The sequence below is a fragment of the Nerophis ophidion genome, linkage group LG20 (assembly GCF_033978795.1).
Source record: "Nerophis ophidion isolate RoL-2023_Sa linkage group LG20, RoL_Noph_v1.0, whole genome shotgun sequence".
NCBI lineage: Eukaryota > Metazoa > Chordata > Actinopteri > Syngnathiformes > Syngnathidae > Nerophis > Nerophis ophidion.
In genome coordinates this window covers 44,736,693-44,758,297 of record NC_084630.1, presented here as the reverse complement: position 1 = coordinate 44,758,297, position 21,605 = coordinate 44,736,693, and the positions used below count along the sequence as shown (strand labels likewise).

General features: G+C 40.3%; 1 protein-coding gene across 2 annotated transcripts in view; it reads right to left on the bottom strand.

The window, feature by feature from the left end:
* grk4 (G protein-coupled receptor kinase 4) overlaps window positions 1–21,605 on the bottom strand; it is a 204,855-nt gene that overhangs the window by 27,944 nt on the left and 155,306 nt on the right. For both annotated transcript variants that reach the window (XM_061881348.1, XM_061881347.1), the window contains exons 7-9: window positions 20,044–20,107; window positions 18,769–18,909; window positions 2,142–2,332 (exon numbers count right to left, since the gene is read on the bottom strand). In XM_061881348.1, the coding sequence (XP_061737332.1) occupies window positions 2,142–2,332; window positions 18,769–18,909; window positions 20,044–20,107 (396 nt within the window). The remainder of the gene's footprint in view (window positions 1–2,141; window positions 2,333–18,768; window positions 18,910–20,043; window positions 20,108–21,605) is intronic.

Here is a 21,605-nt window from a genome sequence, read left to right as displayed (position 1 = left end):
ACCCGCAAGACGACGGCTTGAGACCGTCCCAATACCGTAGCTGCGTCTGTCAAATATGGGTCATTAAATGACTCCCGCCTCCTGGTGGTAGAGGGCGCTAGTGATCCTTCTTGCGACTACTCGGCTGCAGAAGAAGTGAAATGAGTGACGTGATATGTGCTGGAGGAGCTAATAAAGGAAGATCTCCATCGAGACAGAGAGACTTTTAAAACTGAAGAAAGATAAGGAAGACTTCTATGAACAAGTTATCGATGCTTTTGATCGGAAGGAGCTGGCATAGACTACATTTATAAGTAAAGGTAAGACCATAATAAAGTTTTTTTTATTAAATGTGCTTTTCATGATGGTTTCCGGCTTCACGGTGGCAGAGGGGTTAGTGCGTCTGCCTCACAATACGAAGTTCCTGCAGTCCTGGGTTCAAATCCAGGCTCGGGATCTTTCTGTGTGGAGTTTGCATGTTCTCCCCGTGAATGCGTGGGTTCCCTCCGGGTACTCCGGCTTCCTCCCACTTCAAAGACATGCACCTGGGGATAGGTTGATTGGCAACACTAAATGGTCCCTAGTGTTTGAATGTGAGTGTGAATGTTGTCTGTCTATCTGTGTTGGCCCTGCGATGAGGTGGTGACTTGTCCAGGGTGTACCCTGCCTTCCGCCCGATTGTAGCTGAGATAGGCGCCAGCGCCACCCGCGACACCAAAAGGGAATAAGCGTTAGAAAATAGATGCATTGATGATGGTTTCCTTACATCAAACTCAAATTTTTACTGCATGCCGGCGTGGCGCAGTGGTAGAGTGGCCGTGCGCAACCCGAGGGGCCCTGGTTCAAATCCCACCTAGTACCAACCTCGTCACATCCGTTGTGTCCTGAGCAAGACACTTCACCCTTGCTCCTGATGGGTGCTGGTTGGCGCCTTGCATGGCAGCTCCCTCCATCAGTGTGTGAATGTGTGTGTGAATGGGTAAATGTGGAAGTAGTGTCAAAGCGCTTTGAGTACCTTGAAGGTAGAAAAGCGCTATACAAGTGCAACCCATTTATTTTATTTATCATTTAAGTGCCGGAGTGAGAAGAGGTTTTAAAATAATTAGCGCATGCTTACTTTTACCGCATGCCTTTGGTAAGTGCCGGAGTGAGAAGAGGTTTTAAAATAATTAGTGCATGCTCACTTTTACCGCATGCCTTTGGTAAGCGCCGGAGTGAGAAGAGGTTTTAAAATAATTAGCGCATGCTTACTTTTACCGCATGCCTTTGGTAAGCGCCGGAGTGAGAAGAGGTTTTAAAATAATTAGTGCATGCTTACTTTTACCGCATGCCTTTGGTAAGCGCCGGAGTGAGAAGAGGTTTTAAAATAATTAGTGCATGCTTACTTTTACCGCATGCCTTTGGTAAGCGCCGGAGTGAGAAGAGGTTTTAAAATAATTAATGCATGCTTACTTTTACCGCATGCCTTTGGTAAGTGCTGGAGTGAGAAGAGGTTTTAAAATAATTAGCGCATGCTTACTTTTACCGCATGCCTTTGGTAAGTGCGGGAGTGAGAAGAGGTTTTAAAATAATTAGTGCATGCTTACTTTTACCGCATGCCTTTGGTAAGCGCCGGAGTGAGAAGAGGTTTTAAAATAATTAGCGCCCCGGCGGCAATTCAAGGAAATACGGTACTTTTTTAAAGTAATCATTTCTTATTACAAACATGAAAAAAAAATCATGACTTTAACACAATTGTCTCTTATTAAAACAGATGACAACCAAATGGACTTTGCTGTTTAATTTTCAATGAAACAATAGAAAATACGTACTAGTATAGTTATTAGTGAGAATATACTTAGTTTAAGGTATTCATGGGTTCAGTGAGGTTAGCTAATTTTACTTGTTTTGGAAAGTCTTGACAAGCCAGATAATTTTGCTTAGCTCAAATAAAATACCCCTCAATTTTGTATTTTTTTTTTCTGGATTTTGCACACTGACTTTTTGCAGTGAAACTCCTAACACATGTTTCTAGAAACAAAAAATTGCAAACATTCCTTCAGCTTCTTGGCTGATTTGTAACCCTGCGCACATGATTTACTACATCTAAGACAGAATTGTCTGAGGCTATTCATTAATGCGGACGTAAAGTAGCTTTCATCCAAACACTTGAATTTGCTAACCTGTAGACTATCCTCTCACGGTGCAGGTCCTCAAGGCCACAGCAGATCTCAGCAGCGTAAAAGATGGCTCTCTGCTCATCAAAGCCAGAGTTGCCCATGTTGTAGATGTGGAATTTTAAGTCACCACCATTCATTATGGTCAACACCAGGCACAGCGCATCCTTGGTCTCATAGGCATATGCTAAACTAACCTGGAAAAAGGGGCACATTGGGATAGAGGCAACAGGGAGAAGTTGGGAAGACAGGAGTTGTATGTGAGGCAAACGGGGGTAGAAGGGACAGAAGGAAGAGTAGAGGTAAGAAACCAGGAACAAATTGCTTTCGTTCCATTCATGTGTCTTCACGTTTTACATACAATATAGGGATGGACATTTCAAGAGGTGACAAAATAAAACATGTACACACAATTCACATTTTGGGGCCCAGACACACAAACATACTATGGCAGGGGTCTCAAACCAAATCGCGCAGAGGGCCAAAATTCAAAGCACACTTCAGGCCGGACAGGATAAAGTACCACTGATAGTCACACACACACACACACACCTCTGCATTTGACCCATCCCCTTATTGCAATCATAGGAGGTAAGGGGAGCAGTGAGCAGCAGTGGGGGACGCGCTCGGGAATCATTTTGGTGATTTAACCCCCATTTCCAGGCTTCACGGTGGCAGAAGGGTTAGTGCGTCTGCCTCACAATACGAAGGTCCTGCAGTCCTGGGTTCAAATCCAGGCTCTGGATCTTTCTGTGTGGAGTTTGCATGTTCTCCCCGTGACTAGGTGGGTTCCCTACAAGTACTCCGGCTTCCTCCCACCTCCAAAGACATGCACCTGGGGATAGGTTGATTGGCAACACTAAATGGTCCCTAGTGTGTGAATGTGAGTGTGAATGTTGTCTGTCTATCTGTGTTGGCCCTGCGATGAGGTGGCGACTTGTCCAGGGTGTACCCCGCCTTCTGCCCGATTGTAGCTGAGATAGGCGCCAGCGCCCCCCGTGACCCCAAAAGGGAATAAGCGGTAGAAAATGGATGGATGGATGAACCCCCACTTCCAACCATTGATGCTGAGTGCCAAGCAGGGAGGTAATGGCTCCCATTTTTATAGTCTTTGGTTTAACTCGGCAGGGTTTGAACTCACGACCTACCGATCTCAGGGCGGACACTCTAACCACAAGGCCACTATAAATTGACACACCACCACCCAATTTGTGCGCCAGTTTTATAACGAGCGATCAAAAAAAACATTCATGTTGTATCCTGGATCAAGTGTGCGCAGGTTTTAAAGCTATTGGGGTGACATGTTCCAGTCATTATGTGCTTGGTTTTTCTGGCTTGGACAAAATGTGCATGACAGTAAGTGTTTTTGTGGGACATATTTATTTGATTTTTTTTAGATGTGTCGATTAACTTCATTTTTTCAACCACTTGTGTAAAGGAATTGTGCATTTTGGAAAATTATTTTTGTTTGTTCATTCTTAAAGAGTTACATTTTCCCACAATCTGAGAATTCCTGAATGTGTCGTGATTAAAATGAGGAAATACAATGGGAGAGAGGCGCTTGGTGTGAACGCTGAGACAGCAGCGGACGTTGTTTTGCCTCATTTTAATTGTAACAATCACTTTAAAACCTGCTCAGTGGCCTAGTGCCGTGGTTCTCCACCTTTTTTCAGTGATGTACCCCCTGTAACCATTTTTTTAATTCAAGTACCCCCTAATCAGAGCAAAGCATTTTTGGTTGAAAAAAAGATATAAAGAAGTAAAATACAGCACTATGTCATCAGTTTCTGATTTATTAAATTGTATAACAGTGCAAAATATTGCTCATTTGTAGTGGTCTTTTGAACTATTTGGAAAAAAAGATATAAAAATAACTAAAAACTTGTTGTAAAATAAAGGAGTGATTTAATTATAAAGTTTTCTACACATAGAAGTAATCAACTTAAAGTGCCCTCTTTGGGGATTGTAATAGAGATCCATCTGGATTCATCAACTTCATTCTAAACATTTCTTCACAAAATAAGAAATCTTTAACATCAATATTTACGGAAAATGTCCACAAAAAATCTAGCCGTCAACACTGAATATTGCATTGTTGTATTTTTTTCACAGTTTATGAGTTTACATTCATATTTTGTTGAAGTATTATTCAATAAATATATTTAGAAATGATTTTTGAATTGTTGCTATTTTTAGAATATTTTTAAAAAATCTCACATGCCCCTTGGCATACCTTCAAGTACTCCCAAGGGTACGCGTACCCCCATTTGAGAACCACTGGCCTCACGGTGGCAGAGGGGTTAGTGCGTCTGCCTCACAATACGAAGTTCCTGCAGTCCTGGGTTCAAATCCAGGCTCGGGATCTTTCTGTGTGGAGTTTGCATGTTCTCCCCGTGACTGCGTGGGTTCCCTCCGGGTACTCCGGCTTCCTCCCACTTCCAAAGACATGCACCTGGGGATAGGTTGATTGGCAACACTAAATGGTCCCTAGTGTGTGAATGTGAGTGTGAATGTTGTCTGTCTATCTGTATTGGCCCTGCGATGAGGTGGCGACTTGTCCAGGGTGTACCCTGCCTTCCGCCCGATTGTAGCTGAGATAGGCGCCAGCGCTCCCCGCGACCCCGAAAGGGAATAAGCGGTAGAAAATGGAAAATGGATGGATGGACTAGTAGTTAGAGTGTCCGCCCTGAGATCGGTAGGTTTGAGTTCAAACCCCGTAGCCATGCCAAAGACTTTAAAAATGGGACCCATTATCTACCTGCTTGGCACTCAGCACCAAGGGTTGTAATTGGGGGTTAAATCACCAAAATGATTTCCGAGCGCAGTCACAGCTGTTGCTCACTGCTCCCCTCACCTCCCAGGGGGTAGAACAAGGGGACGGGTCAAACACAGAGAGTAATTTCACGACACCAAGTGTGTGTGTGACTATCAGTGGTACTTTAACTTTAATAATTTAAGTTATTGTTGCTCAACCGTCTCCTCGTCATCTTTTTAACATGGGGGCAAAAGCTATGATATTTTATATGCGCGCAAAAACAGGAAAGACTTGTAACTTCAGTAGGGATGTCCGTAGAAAAAGGCAACTTTAGGGAGCTTTCTACAGAACCAAGAAGAGTTGGTAAGTCCGAGCATGCGCCTGAGGAGTGAGGGTTTCTCATCATACTTTGCTGTTACACAATTATCACTTTTGGCTGTGTTATCATGCATCTTTAACCTTTGGGTAAACCTGGGAATTTTGTCAGTCTTTTTATTGCCTTTGAAGATGACATCATGCAACAGAGTGTTCATTTTAAAGATTAGCGGAATGATATATGGCCACAGAAGTTTTGAAGGAATTTATCTGAAAATATGCATTGTCCGTTCTTTGCCTAGTTAATTTTGAGCTCAAGATATTGAGTGAGTATACATTGGAATACCCCGAGACCCTTTTGTCCCCTTCATAATGATCATTTTTTAACAATTTTATAAAGCATTTCATTATGCTATTTCCACGAAAACAAAATTAATCCAAGCATTTATCTTTGAAATTCGTGAAAATCCAATTAAAGGTGTAAAGTGACCTCTTAACCCAGGGGTGTCAAAGTCATTTTAGCTAAGGGGCCGCATGAAGGAAAATCTTTTTCCAAGTGGGCCGGAATGGTAAAATCATGGCATGATAACTTAAAAAAAAAGATAACGCCAGGTTGTCTACTTTGTTTTACTTTGACCAAAAATAGAACAAGCACATTATGAAAACATTCAAATCACAAAAAAATCCTCTGGACAATCAATCAATCAATCAATCAATGTTTATTTATATAGCCCCAAATCACAAATGTCTCAAAGGACTGCACAAATCATTACGACTACAACATCCTCGGAAGAACCCACAAAAGGGCAAGGAAAACTCACACCCAGTGGGCAGGGAGAATTCACATCCAGTGGGACGCCAGTGACAATGCTGACTATGAGAAACCTTGGAGAGGACCTCAGATGTGGGCAACCCCCCCCCTCTAGGGGACCGAAAGCAATGGATGTCGAGCGGGTCTAACATGATACAAAGCACTTCAAGTTTGTTTAAAAATTCTGAGGAAATGTTTGCAGTTTCAAACACACAATGAAGAACACAACGAGCTTAGACTTCGTCTTAGTGTATCTACAAAGCCAGGATTACACTTGAAGTCACAGTCTTTCTGGGATTCAACAAAAAACACATGTAAATTCTTCTAGGTATCATATACCTCCTTTGTCATGTCCACGTATCAATCCAGTGCCAACTCAACAAACGGTAAGAAACGGAGGTAAAAACTATTCAAAAAGGTTACGTTTTCTCGCTTTTGACAGAGACATTATGGGGGAGTAAGGGTGGAAAATAACGATGTGTTCGAAGCAGAAGACATAAAACGGCAGCTTTTAAGTTTCATTTGGGTCGAGAGAGGAGCCGCAGCTACGCTTTACTTTGTACCTCTTGCTAGTCCTAACAGAATTGCTATTGTGACATCCAGTGGACACATTAAGAACAGCAGTTTCTTTCATGAAAAAAAAAAAAAAAAAAAATGAGGCTCATTTTAATACTTGGCAAACTCCTCACGCGGGCAGGATAAAACCTGTTCTCGCGCCGTACGTTTAACACCCCTGCCTTAACGCCATCAGTGTGTGAATGTGTGTGTGAATGGATGAATGTGGAAATAGTGTCAAGGCGCTTTGAGTTCCTTAAAAAGGTAGAAAAGCGCTATACAAGTACAACCCATTTACCATTTAACCACTAGATACCGCCAGAGTACCATAGGGTGCTGTCACGCCAAATTTCTTCCCCCCTACAAAAACCTTCCCCTTGGAAGAAATTTGGCGGGACAGCCCCTCCAATGCCTGAAGGACCCCAACGAGGGCGTGACAATACCAAGTTATATGACTCTTGAGGGTTACAGCTGCAAAATTAGCAAAGCAAAAATAGCTTGAAAGGTTAGCATGCTGGAATGCTAATATTTTTTTTCCTCACCGTTAAGGGTTACAGCTGCAAAATTAGCAAAGCAAAAATAGCTTGAAAGGTTAGCATGCTGGAATGCTAATATTTTTTTTCCTCACCGTTAAGGGTTACAGCTGCAAAATTAGCAAAGCAAAAATAGCTTGAAAGGTTAGCATGCTGGAATGCTAATATTTTTTTTCCTCACCGTTAAGGGTTACAGCTGCAAAATTAGCAAAGCAAAAATAGCTAGAAAGGTTAGCATGCTGGAATGCTAATATTTTTTTCCCTCACCGTTAAGGGTTACAGCTGCAAAATTAGCAAAGCAAAAATAGCTTGAAAGGTTAGCATGCTGGAATGCTAATATTTTTTTTCCTCACCGTTAAGGGTTACAGTTGCAAAATTAGCAAAGCAAAAATAGCTTGAAAGGTTAGCATGCTGGAATGCTAATATTTTTTTTCCTCACCGTTAAGGGTTACAGCTGCAAAATTAGCAAAGCAAAAATAGCTTGAAAGGTTAGCATGCTGGAATGCTAATATTTTTTTTCCTCACCGTTAAGGGTTACAGCTGCAAAATTAGCAAAGCAAAAATAGCTTGAAAGGTTAGCATGCTGGAATGCTAATATTTTTTTTCCTCACCGTTAAGGGTTACAGCTGCAAAATTAGCAAAGCAAAAATGGCTTGAAAGGTTAGCATGCTGGAATGCTAATATTTTTTTTCCTCACCGTTAAGGGTTACAGCTGCAAAATTAGCAAAGCAAAAATAGCTTGAAAGGTTAGCATGCTGGAATGCTAATATTTTTTTTCCTCACCGTTAAGGGTTACAGCTGCAAAATTAGCAAAGCAAAAATAGCTTGAAAGGTTAGCATGCTGGAATGCTAATATTTTTTTTCCTCACCGTTAAGGGTTACAGCTGCAAAATTAGCAAAGCAAAAATAGCTTGAACGGTTAGCATGCTGGAATGCTAATATTTTTTTTCCTCACCGTTAAGGGTTACAGCTGCAAAATTAGCAAAGCAAAAATAGCTTGAAAGGTTAGCATGCTGGAATGCTAATATTTTTTTTCCTCACCGTTAAGGGTTACAGCTGCAAAATTAGCAAAGCAAAAATAGCTTGAAAGGTTAGCATGCTGGAATGCTAATATTTTTTCCTCACCGTTATTTTTCACCTATGACAATCAGCCGATTATAATGCTTTTAAAACAGGCAGCTGTGTGGGCTGCTTTAAGGTCCTTCCACCCTCATTGGGGTCCTTAAAGCAGTTTCTTCCGGGGGGAAGGTTTTTGTAGGGGGGGGAAGAAATTTGGCGTGACAGTACCACATATCCATATTAGACGCATATACACAACTTGCATGTAATTATGAAGATGTTGGTCAGTTGGTAGTGACATAAGAGTTGTAAGGACGTGGTTACTATTATTGCAGAGCTTGTTTTTTGTCATGACATTTTTTTGGGGTTGTCTTTGGGACAGTGTGGCGCAGTTGGGAGAGTGGCCGTGCACAACCACAGGGTCCCTGGTTCAATTCCCACTTAGTAAAAACCTCGTCACGTCCGTTGTGTCCTGAGCAAGACACTTCACCCTTGCTCCTGATGGGTGCTGGTTGGCGCCTTGCATGGCAGCTCCCTCCATCAGTGTGTGAATGTGTGTGTAAATGTGGAAGTAGTGTCAAAGCGCTTTGAGTACCTTGAAGGTAGAAAAGTGCTATGCAAGTACAACCCATTTACCATTTGACAAAAAGTGCCTAAAACATACAAAAATAATAATAATAAATAAAAAAACCCTTATATGGACGGATAGACCTAAAACTGATCTAGAGATTTAAGCATTGGAAGTAAAAAAAATATTATACAGTACCGGCCAAAAGTTTGGATATACCTTCTCATTCAATGCCTTTTCTTTATTTGAATGACTATGTACATTGTAGATTGTCACTGAAGGTATCAAAATGAACACGTTTTTGTTCTGTTTTATTTTATGCTTAAATCTACCATGTTCACGTCGGTTAAGTTTGTAATTATGTTACCTTGGGGCCAATTTGATGATTGTTTTCTTTATAAGTGTAACATTTGAATGATGATGAATGAATGGATGTTTTGTGGAAGTTGCAGATGTCACCAATGCGGCGGTTGAAAGAAACACTTGGTTGCTTTTGCAAACAGGTCTTTAATGGTGAACTGCCAACATGAGAATGCTGAACAGGAAGTGCGTAAAGCTTAATGGCTTTGTAAATACACTGAGACAAAGTCTAAGTGCATTGTTTTCTTCAAGGTGAAATAATCAAAAACATGTTTTATACTCTAGTTTCTTCAAAATAGCCACCCTTTGCTCCGATTACTGCATTTGCACACTCTTGGCATTCTCTCCATGAGCTTCAAGAGGTAGTCACCTGAAACGGCTTTCACTTCACAGGTGTGATAGTTTTGCTGCCTTCAGTGCAGTGACGATCTACAATATAAAAAGTCATGAAAATAAAGAAAACGCATTGGAATGAGAAGGTGTGTCTAAACGTTTGGCCTGTACTGTATATGACTTACTTTTGAAGTGAAGTGAAGTGAATTATATTTATATAGCGCTTTTCTCTAGTGACTCAAAGCGCTTTACATAGTGAAACCCAATATCTAAGTTACATTTAAACCAGTGTGGGTGGCACTGGGAGCAGGTGGGTAAAGTGTCTTGCCCAAGGACACAACGGCAGTGACTAGGATGGCGGAAGCGGGAATCGAACCTGCAACCCCTCAAGTTGCTGGCACGGCCACTCAGACTTTTAAGGCTTTTATAGCTGAAACCTCTTCCGGTCCCCAGGATCTATAACACTCACCACATTTGGGGGATGCCTAAGTGTTAATGTGTTATTTTGTCCAGACAGTGTTTAATAGTTCAATTGGTGCCGTTTTTAGTTGTGTACAATTCAAATATTGCCACTTATGGTGGTAATTTGACACCCTTTGCAAGAATGGTTTGTGCAATGAATCCTATTAATACCACTGCAGCCTTTGTTAACTGTTGTAAAAGGAAAACAATTTCCCCTGCTTATTCCCACCAACCTTCCCCTCGCTCCCTGGAGGGTCAGTGACATGCACGGTATTGTGTATTACTGCGTGTGTGTCAGTGCAGTGCAAGCAGGATGTTCATGAAGAGGAATTCCATCTGCTGCAGACTGTGCAGTAAGAAGGGATGGGAAAATTCTTCAGCGCTATCTCGTGCACCCCACTACACACGAAAGGGGAGGCCAGATAGATACTATGTGTCATTAACAACGCACCACTCTATTCATCTTGGATGCATAAACAATGCAAAAAAGCAATTAAGTTGTAGTGCACGGTCGTAATGTAATTTATTACCGAATGTAACTCACCTCTGCAGCCAACGTTGTGTAAATATTTGACAAAATCCTGGTCCTATAACTTTTCTACCCAAGTATTGTCTTTGTCGATCTGTCTGTGCTGCTACAGATGCACACTACAGCATGAAAAGTAAAAAGAGGACCATAACATAAGGCAGTGTTTTTCAACCACTGTGCCGCGGCCCACTAGTGTGCCGTGAGATATCATTTCACCTAATTGGGTTAAAAATATATTTAGCAAACGAGTAATTATAATCCGCAAATAATGTGCCGTTGTTGAGTGTCAGAGCTGTCTAGACCTCGGCAGAGTAACCGTGTAATACTTTTCCAAATCAGTAGGTGGCAGCAGTTAGCTAATTGCTTTGCAGATGTCGGGAACATGGTTTGTCGTGATCACAATATGCAGACGACAGCGGGAGGCAGCGTGCAGGTAAAAAGGTATCTAATGCTTAAACCAGGGGTAGGGAACCTATGGCAAAGCCCTCTTTTGAAGACTGCATCTGGCGCTCAGATAAATCTCAGCTATATTGCTTAACATGATAAGTAATGAATCATCTCGCTGGTAAACACAGTGTCAAAATATAATTCTCATGCATTTTAATCCATCCATCCGTTTTTCCACCACACCTGTTCAAGAAGTCGCATTAATGGTAAGAAGTGTTTTATTTATTATTGGTTAGCTTCAGAATGACAATGTTATTAAAAAGAATAAGATACTTAATACACTCTAAAAATGTTGGTCTTATTTAAAAATTAACACATTTAGTTGTATTCAGTGTTTAAAAAAATATTATTGTATGGCTCTCACGGAAATACATTTTAAAATATTTGGCTCTCATAACTCTCTCAGCCGAAAAGTTTCACGACCCCCCGGCTAAAACCAATAATAAACAGAAGGCAAGTGCCGCTAAGAAAAGGCACTGAATCTTAGGGATGGCTATGCAAAACAAAACTAAAACTAAACTGGCTGCAAAGTAAACAAACACAGAATGCTGGACGACAGCAAAGACTTACAGCGTGTGGAGCAGCAGATGGCGTCCACAAAGTACATCCGTACATGACATGACAATCAACAACAAAATAGGAAACACTACACACAGGAAAACACCAAAAAAGTCCAAATAAGTCACGGCGTGATGTGACAGGTCAGGACAATACACGTACTTTGAGACAAACTATAATGATGCATGTTTGGTTATGGTTTGAATTTATATCAAACAATTGCGACAAGGACTTTTTACTGTCATTATCGGCTGCTGAGTTTCATTTTTTTTATGTTTTCTGCTAGTTGTGTGCCTCGGGATTTTTCCAATGCGCTTCGGCTCAAAAAAGGTTGATAAACACTGACATAAGGTAACCATATCTGTTGACTAAGAGAGAGCACTGATCAAAAAGACAAAGAACAGGAGTGGGGGGGAGAGAGCGAGAGAAGAAGGGTTTCAGAGAGCACTTGACTCTTCTCCTTGCTACTGCTGTTTGGTCAGTGTTGCTAGGCAACAGAGCAGCCCTTGTAGATAGAGAGGTACATGACGAGTCATCATTTCTGCCTGCAGCACAGAGAACGAACACACACACACACACACACACACACACACACACACACACACACACACACACACACACACACACGCACGGAATCATGTGTCAGTCCCGGGTGACACAACCTTGAAGTGTAAGGTTCGGTAACAAGCCCATTCCAACCTGTGTGTGTGTGTGTGTGTGTGTGTGTGTGTGTGTCGGCCATGACTCACTCAAGCAAGACACTCAGCATAGTTCACCCCGCATCACAATACAACAACTCATACAACTATTAGCTTCAAAAGGAGAACAGAGAGACATTCCGTGTCGGCGCAGGTGACAGTCGAACACGTCAACGTGCGCTTCTGCAATAAGCACAGCGTGTTCCAGAAAAAACACACATTCACGGCATTCTGATCCCACCTGGAAGCTCCTTGTCATGTTCCATGAGGAATAAAAAAAAAAAAAAAAGACTCGGTGCTATAATAATTTCCTTGGAACAATAATTTTGAAGAAAAACACTGGCTTTCCTGCCAGAGCACCTGAGTTGATGACTGAGCTCAGTCGGTCCATGTGGAAAGAAGCACACATGCCTGCATTTGATGTCATCAAGCCCGATTCAGGAGGTTTAACACCAACGGCGTTCTCACTACTTTTTTTTTTTTTTTTTTTGCAAAACTCCCTTAGCCCGGGAATCGAACCCAGGACCTTTTTTTTTTTTTTTTTTTTTTATTAAATCAACACAAAAACACACAAAATACACTTTCCATCAGTGCATCAACCCCCCAAAGAAAACCCCTCCCTCCCCCGTTCACACCCAGCCACACCCACTCACACAAAAAAGGGTTGTTTCTTTCTGCTCCCAAAATGCTGGTTCCCACAACATATATAACACAGTCTGCAAGGGACATAGTCCCTGAAACACACATGATTGTGTGTGTCGCCGGTCCACTAACACTATCATTAATTACTATTTTTTATGTAATTGTTTTATATGATTTTACTTTCTTTTTTATCCAAAAAAAATGTCATTGTTTTCCTTTTTTTTTAATCTCATTTTATTTTATTAAAAAAATAAATAAAAAATAACCTTATCTTCATCAGACCAGGTTGTTAATGGAATTAGACTTGTCTAAAAGGTTTTTAAAACCAGGTCCAGTCCAGACAATGTCAAAGTGGGCCTCAGCAACACACACCCTCATCCATGTGCAACAACACTACTTTGTAAGGACGGGATACTGTAAAATGTTTGATAATTATTTAAAAATAATAAAAGGTTCTGACACGTCTCGGTCTCACTGTTAGGAAGTTTGGACTCCCCACTCTCCGCAGGGATTAGTACTTTTCACATTTGAAACAATACGGTACAAATTTTCAGCACTGGTATTGAACGATACCCATTTTTGGTACTTTTGCGTGTTAAATAAGCTTTATATGATTAATAATAACAGCTATTTTCTTTTATTTAACATTCAACAGTAAGCTGTCAATAACATTGCTCTCTAGTTCAATCAATCAATGTTTATTTATATTGTCCGAAATCACAAGGGTCTCAAAGGGCTGCACAAGCCACAACGACATCCGCGGATCAGTGCACACATAAGGGCAAGGAAAAACTCACAACCCAGTGGGACGTCGATGAGAATGACTATGAGAAACCTTGGAGAGGACCGCACATGTGGGTAAGCCCCTCCCCACCCCCTAGGGAAGACCGGATGCAATGGACGTCGAGTGGGTCTGACATAATATTGTGAAAGTCCAGTCCATAGTGGCTCTAACATAATAGTGAGAGTCCAGTCCATAGTGGATTTAACATAATAGTGAGAGTCCAGTCCATAGTGGGGCCAGCAGGAGACCACCCTGGGTCCCGACTCTGGACAGCCAGTACATCATCCATGGCCACCGAACCTTGTTGTATTATCTTGATTTCTTACACTTTTGAGTGTCATTTGTAAGTATTATATAGTAGAATTCCAAGTAGATGAATGGCAGTAGTGTACAGCAGTGTTTTTCAACCTTTTTTGAGCCAAGGCAAATTTTTTAATTGAAAAATCTCAAGGCACTCCACGAGCAGAAAACATTAAAATATGTAATTCAGCAGCCGATATTGACAATAAAAAGTTGTTCTCGCATTTGTTGGATAAGACTTTAAACCATAACTAACCAGACATCAATATAGCTCTTGTCTGAAAGTAGGTGTACTGTCACCACCTGTCACATCATCCCCTTATTGGGAGTTTTTTGGTGTTTTTCTGTGTGTAGTGTTTTACTTCTTGTCTTGCGCTCCTATTTTGTTGTCGATTGTCATGTACAGATGTACTTTGTGGACGCCATCTGCTGCTCCACACGGTGTAAGTCTTTGCTGTCGTCCTGCATTCTGTTTTTCTTTACTTTGCAGCCAGTTCAGTTTTAGCTTCATTTTGCATAGCCATCCCTCAGCTTTTTCTAAGTGGCACTTGCCTTTTGTTTATTTCTGGTTTAAGCATTAGATACCTTTTTACCTGCATGATGCCTCCCACTGTTGTCTGCACATAGTGATCATGACAAAGCATGTTCCTGACAACTACAAAGCAATTAGCTACCTGCTGCCACCTACTGATATGGAAGAGTATTACACAGTTACTCTGCTGATCTCTAGACAGTTCTGACACTCAACAACGGCACATTTGTGGATTGTAATTACTGGTTTGCAAAAAAATGTTTTTAACCCAATTAGGTGAAATTAGATCATCTCCCACGGCACACCAAACAATATCTCAATATCACACGGTACACAGTGGTTGAAAAACACTGTTGTATAGACTACAACGGGGGTTTCCAAACACTTCGCTGGCTTATTTTTCTTTTGTGGAGTTCACCAAAGGGTCAACAAATATTTGGTTAAGCTGTCGGTATTTGTATAACTGTTCAATTAAGACAATATGCCTCTCTTCACTGACAAATTGCCACAAAATAGTACAAAGACAATAACCCCACTGCTGGAGAAGAGTTCTGCTTCCCTGTAAAAGTACAGTTTAAATGCTGCCAGCCGTTTAAATAAAACACAATCGTTGTGTCAAAGTAGCTCTAATACAAGATGCAGATCCATTTTTTTAGTTTTTACAGAAAATGTAATTTGTGGAAACCAACAAAAACAAGCTAATTCCTTTTACATGGGTTAAAATAAGATATGAAAATTAACATTACCAAAATGAGTAAGTAGCTCACAGTGATTTTCATTTTGTAAAAGTAGTTCTCAGAAGAAAAAATGTCAGAGTCTCCTGGTCCACGGTGTGTTGCCTAGTCATGGAGTAGTCTTTGCCATTAAAGAGGACCTACTATGCAAAACCAACTTTTCTTACCTCCGAGTACCTGTTTTTGTGTATTTTGGGATCTTAAGAAGTCCTGGAAATTTTAATTAAACCATGGAGGCATGGTGGAGATATTTAGAAAACAATCTTGCCCTCCTTCTAACTTCCTCGAACAAACTGCCCCAATTATGACATCAGCAGATATATATATATATATATATATATCGTAGCAATTTACCCAAATGGGCCAGTCAGCCAATGTAGTCCAAAATTGTAATCAATAAGCTCCTTTGCTTTATCCTCTTGATGCACATGCATCCTCCGCTGTTGCCATTTCTAATTCATAGCTACTTATATCTGTCAGTAAACCCACTATGGAAGCACTAAAAATTACAACATGGCTGTCGGGAGAAGACACTGTCGAAGTGGAGTCACGTAAATAAGACTGATCAGAAAGCGGCTTGAAGATGGCCAGTAAATCATAACCTTTGCAAAATCTTGATCAACAAGCCACCATTAAATGTTATGTAGATCACAAGGAAGTGTTTTAAATGTAGAAAACAATCATAATATGACTCCTTTAAGCTGAATGTAGTCTTTTGTTGGATTCTAAAAAGTGTTTATAGTCTAAGTATTGTACCTAATACACAGCAGCGGTTTGATTGTTGGTTGGAGTTTTAATTGCCTGATTTGAATCGCTAAATCTAATCGGTAGCATGTTTATTGCAATTCCAATGTAAATTAGCATTGACCTGGCGCATTTTGAAAAGTGGAGGCTTACTGTTTGTTCGTGTTTTTTCTATCAAATATACTTGCTTTGTTGGCATGGAAAATAGCAACATTACCTGGAGGCAGTTTGACTGAGTCTGCTCTGAGTGCTGCTTGAGTGCTTGTTTGCCCGCCAAGTGTTTAAGTGTTTAAGTCTGGAACTGGACGTGACTTCATGTGCAACAAAGGTATGGGAATATGGCATCGTTTGATATTACGTTAGTCGATTCCAAATAGTACTTACGGAAATTGGTCCCTGCCTATAAAAATACCGAATTCGGTACCCATGCTGGAAATGCGGAGCACAAATTTTTGCTAAAACTACAATTCTTAGCTGTTTTTTTATTTTTCTAACAAAAAAATCAATACTGTATTATATATGTATATATATTACAGTATTGATTATATATATATATATATATATATATATTTTACATTTACATTTTTAGCTTTATTTGTATTTAATTTGTGTACTTGCTTCACTTTATGCTTGCAATATATACCCTTTGCTGCTGTAACACTGTAAATGACACCTTTGTAGGATAAATAAAGGATTATCTTATGTTTGTGTATTGAATTTGCATGCATGCCTGGTTTTATTCCACCCCGGTACTCCGCTCCCTCCCTTGCACATGACCCAAAAATAAATGGTATTTTAATTGCAGACTATAAATGATCATACGTGTGAATATAAGTGTGAAAATATTTTTTTCTATATGTGTCCTCTAATTGGTTGGCGACCAGTCCGAGGTTTACGTCCGCTCGGATCGGCTGACGCTTACCCATGACTCTAATGAGCACAAGCGATAAAGAAAAAGAAGATCAAGAATACACAATTAAAGGGGCCACCTGACATTGGAACAGGAACAAGTTCAGAGTTCAACTGCTACCACAAGTATTTACAGTTAACACATTTTCTCCTCCTTCATTTGGGACCCATAAACAACTGCTGACATCTGTCTTTAAGGTTTCAGATGTTTCCTATAATGTATCATCTGACATTTTAAAGACCGTCAGCTTCACATTCTTGGTGCTTTGGCCCAGCATGAAAGGAACACATATCCTGGTGACTTCCTGAAAGAGCGTTCAAGCCTGCTATTCAAGTGGCAGCCAAAAAAACATGACACGCTCATGACTATGGCTCAGTTTATAGAATTCCTCCACATGAAAATCAGCCAAGTGCAACAGAACTATTAAGCGTTTTAGGCATGGTGAAACAGTGACAGGGTAATTATTTTTTTTTAGAGAGGGTGGGGGGTTGGGAGTTCTGGCAAACATCCACATATGTCAGGACACTGTACTGCTTTCTTGGACATGCCCCATGCAGTGTGTTGTGTCCCACAAAACTCCACCGCAGACTCAATGACATTGCAACACGGCCCATGACATGTTTCCCAATAAGAGAAGCATGCTGTGATATGGACGCAAATTATTACTAGGGATGTGCCAACCGATCGGCCACCGATCAGTATCGTGCCAATTTTCGTGAACAAGTAGATGCTGATTAATGCCTTTTAACGCCGATCACAAAATGCAATCCCCTCTGGCTGATACGCAACGTGGAGCCCCTCCTTTAAGAAAATGAACCAGATTTGTAAGTAATTTAAGTGTCATTGTCAAGTAGTATTATCACTGGAGGACGAACCTATTTATACACACACACACACACACACACACAGAGCGCGAGCTAGGAGCAGGCATGCTAACAGCTGTGAATGGAACTGCATTTCAGCAGAAAGTAATCAGTTGTGAACAGGAAATGAAGTAGATTCATAATATAGATAGAGGACAATATAACAAAAACTGTTGGCTTGTCAGCATTGTCACACTCAAGTAAGTGGAGGGTGATTCGATCTATACATTGGCAGTATTAGTATATGATCGATACTAAAGTGATTAGGTCGATATTTTAATTTTCTTAAAATCTTTTTGTCAATGTTTACAAACTCAATAAATTATTCCCTGGACACATGAGAACTTTGAGAGCAAAAACCGAAGGATCTAAAAAAGTAACAGTTTATTCTTTTGTTTACTTACTGTGTACTTTTGATTTTGTTTTACTTGAGCAATTGTGTGTAATAAAAGAGAAGAACGTGTGTCATTTGTTAAACAGTCACCATAAATAAATACAGTTACTACATGTATGGGTATTGATATCGGCCAATCTCACTCATGGATGATCGGTATCGGAATTGTAAAACCTGGTTCGGAACATCCCTAATGATCACATAGCATCCATATAAACATTTGTTTGGAGACAGCCTCAAACATCTCTGGGAATTTAAACAAATTTGAGGAACTTTTAAAGTATAGAGCTTCCAATAGGTTACTCTGTGCTTTAACAATGCCATCACCCCCCAAGCTTTAGGATTTCTCACAACAAATGCACATTTTCCAAGCATTCCAGCATGAGTGCTTCAAATGAAATAAATGTTAACTTGTTTGCAAAAATGGCAGGATCATCAGCAAAACAACACTATTTTTTTTCTCCCATGATTTTGCAGCATGCTTAAAAAAACAGCAGGTGACTTTTGCTTCCAATTGTTTGCTTTTAATTGATCATCTCTCGTTCCACTGGGTATGAGAAGGCACATCCACACAGCGAGGATGTCAGGAACCAAACTTTGATAGCTGATTAGTAGCCATTGCAAACAGGCTATTCATTTCCTTCGCAGCCGACAACAATGCTCACACGCACACACACACACACGCACACACACATCAAACAAACACAATTTGGTTGAAAGGTTGAATAAGAAAAAGGTAGTACTTACTACAAAACTACTGTTAACTTTTTCTAAAATTCGTTTTTCGTTTAGTGCCATTGCTTCACCTTTTCTTTTCTTCACTCGTTTCTTTTCCAGCTTTTTACAGGCGTACATCTTACCGGTGGCGCGTACTTGGCAGGCACAAACCTGGAAAGGCAAGTGGTGAGGACACATGAACAAACGATATTTGGTGGAACTCATGGAAGTTATCATCATATTACAGGATTTTCCACCTTTCCATGGAGTAAAAATCAAGAAAGGTGCTTTAAATCAGGGATTGTAGACCTTTTTTGACCCTGGGGCCCAACTTTTCCACTACAGAGAGGCCCCGGCCCACTCAAATATTATCACACAAAAATACATTTACATACAATTATCTTGTGCTAAAATTAACAAAAAAATGTAATAATATGTTTAACTAAACTGCGATGAGGTGGCGTCTTGTCAAGGGTGTACCCCGCCTTCCGAATGCAGTTGGGATAGGCTCCAGCACCCCCGCCATCCCAAAAGTAATAAGGGGTAGAAAATGGATGTATGTTTAACTAAGTGTCCATGAAATTGAAATGCAAATTAAAACCAGCCTTACCACTTTAGGGATCGAATTTGTGCTTAAGAAACTAATTTATGACTTCAGAAATGGACTTTTGCTTGTTTAAGATTGTGAATACACTGCAAAGGAAGCTGACTAAATATAAGATAAAAATACTAGATTTTAGGAAAATATACTAAAAACGAGTGAAGTTCATTTGACTTTATGAGACATCCTAAATGAAAGGTCTACAAGGTTGGCAGGACTTTGAAGCTACAAATAAGCATTCCATTCTAAAAAAAAAAAAAAAACAATTCTTAAATTAAGCATGTTTGGGATGTTGCAGAATTTTCAAACAAGATTTTCTATGTGGGAAAAAAAAAATATCTTATTTAAATAGTTATCTCCTCAACTTGAACATTTTAAAACTACAATGGACAAAATGTAATTATTCATTCTAAAATTAAGATTATGACTAACGATAAGTAAATAGCTCCTAAAAGTAGGGACATTTCTAGAAATAAAATTTTAAAATGGCAAATAATTTGCTGTGTCCTGCCACTAGTGGTGGAAAAGTGTGTTGCAACGTACAAACCACACCTGTGAAACAGTTGGGGCCCAACAATAGTAAATAAACCACTGCTTTAAATAACGGTTAAAAGTTATAAAAAATAAAAAAAAAAGGTCAAAGTTATGTACATTTCAAGGAGCTTCACAATCAACAGTTATGCATTTTGCCTGGTGACACTCACCTCGCCAAATCCACCTTTTCCTAGTACTCTATAATGTCTGAAGGTATTTTTGGTTACTGGTTGCCTAGAAGGGAAAGACAAAAAGAAAGCTGGATAAGATAAGACAGCATTAAATAACTGACAGGTCCTCTTCAGCTCGGAACATGTGATGGTGCACACTAATAAAACTATAATATATTATTAATCCCACTGCTTTGATTAACAGCCAATGTTCTAATTAACGACACTTATCAAGCATTCAAAACTGAATCTATAATGAGAAGCACGGCTCTTATGTCTGATTGTGATTTATTGTTTGAATAATAATAACAGTGCTGAGAATCGAGCGATCATACAAGCAACTGTGCGTCACGATTGTGTGATAGCAGGTCTATCTCTCATCTCAATTACAGAACATGTACAGCACCGTGCATGAAAACTTGCATGTACAACACCCAAAACCAGTGAAGTTGGCACAATGTGTTATTCGTGAATAAAAACAGAACACAAATCCTTTTCAACTTATATTTAATTGAATATACTGCAGAGACAAGATATTTTTGGATGTTTCAACTGAGAAACTTATTATTTTTTTCAAATAACCATTAACTTAGAATTTAATGGCAGCAACACATGCAAAAAAGTTGGCACAGGGGCATTTTTACCACTGTGTTACATGTCCTTTCCTTTTAACAACACTCAGTAAACATTTGGGAACTGAGGAGACCAATTTTTGAAGATTTTCAGAAGGAATTCTTTCCTATTCTTGCTTCATGTACAGCTTAAGTTGTTCAACAGTCCGGGGTCTCCGTTGTGGTATTTTAGGCTTCATATTTTGTCCTTTGAGACATTTGTGATTTAGGGCTATATAAATAAACATTGATTGATTGATTGATAGGCTTCACGGTGGCAGAGGGGTTAGTGCGTCTGCCTCACAATACGAAAGTCCTGCAGTCCTGGGTTCAAATCCAGGCTCGGGATCTTTCTGTGTGGAGTTTGCATGTTCTCCCCGTGACTGCGTGGGTTCCCTCCGGGTACTCCGGCTTCCTCCCACTTCCAAAGACATGCACCTGGGGATAGGTTGATTGGCAACACTAAATGGTCCCTAGTGTGTGAATGTTGTCTGTCTATCTGTGTTGGCCCTGTGATGAGGTGGCGACTTGTCCAGGGTGTACCCCGCCTTCCGCCCGATTATAGCTGAGCTAGGCGCCAGCGCCCCCCGCGACCCCGAAAGGGAATAAGCGGTAGAAAATGGATGGATGATTGATTGATATTGCACCACACATTTTCAATGGGATACAGGTCTGGACTACAGGCAGGTCACTCTAGTACCCGCACTCTTTCAAAACGAAGCCTTGGCATTGTCTTGTGAAATAAGCAGGGGCGTCCATAATAACGTTGCTTGAATAGCAGCATATGTTGCTCCAAAACTTGTATGTACCTTTCAGCATTAATGGTGCCTTCACAGATGTGTAAGTTACCCATGCCTTGGGCACTAATATCAATCAATCAATCAATGTTTACTTATATAGCCCTAAATCACTAGTGTCTCAAAGGGCTGCACAAACCACCACGACATCCTT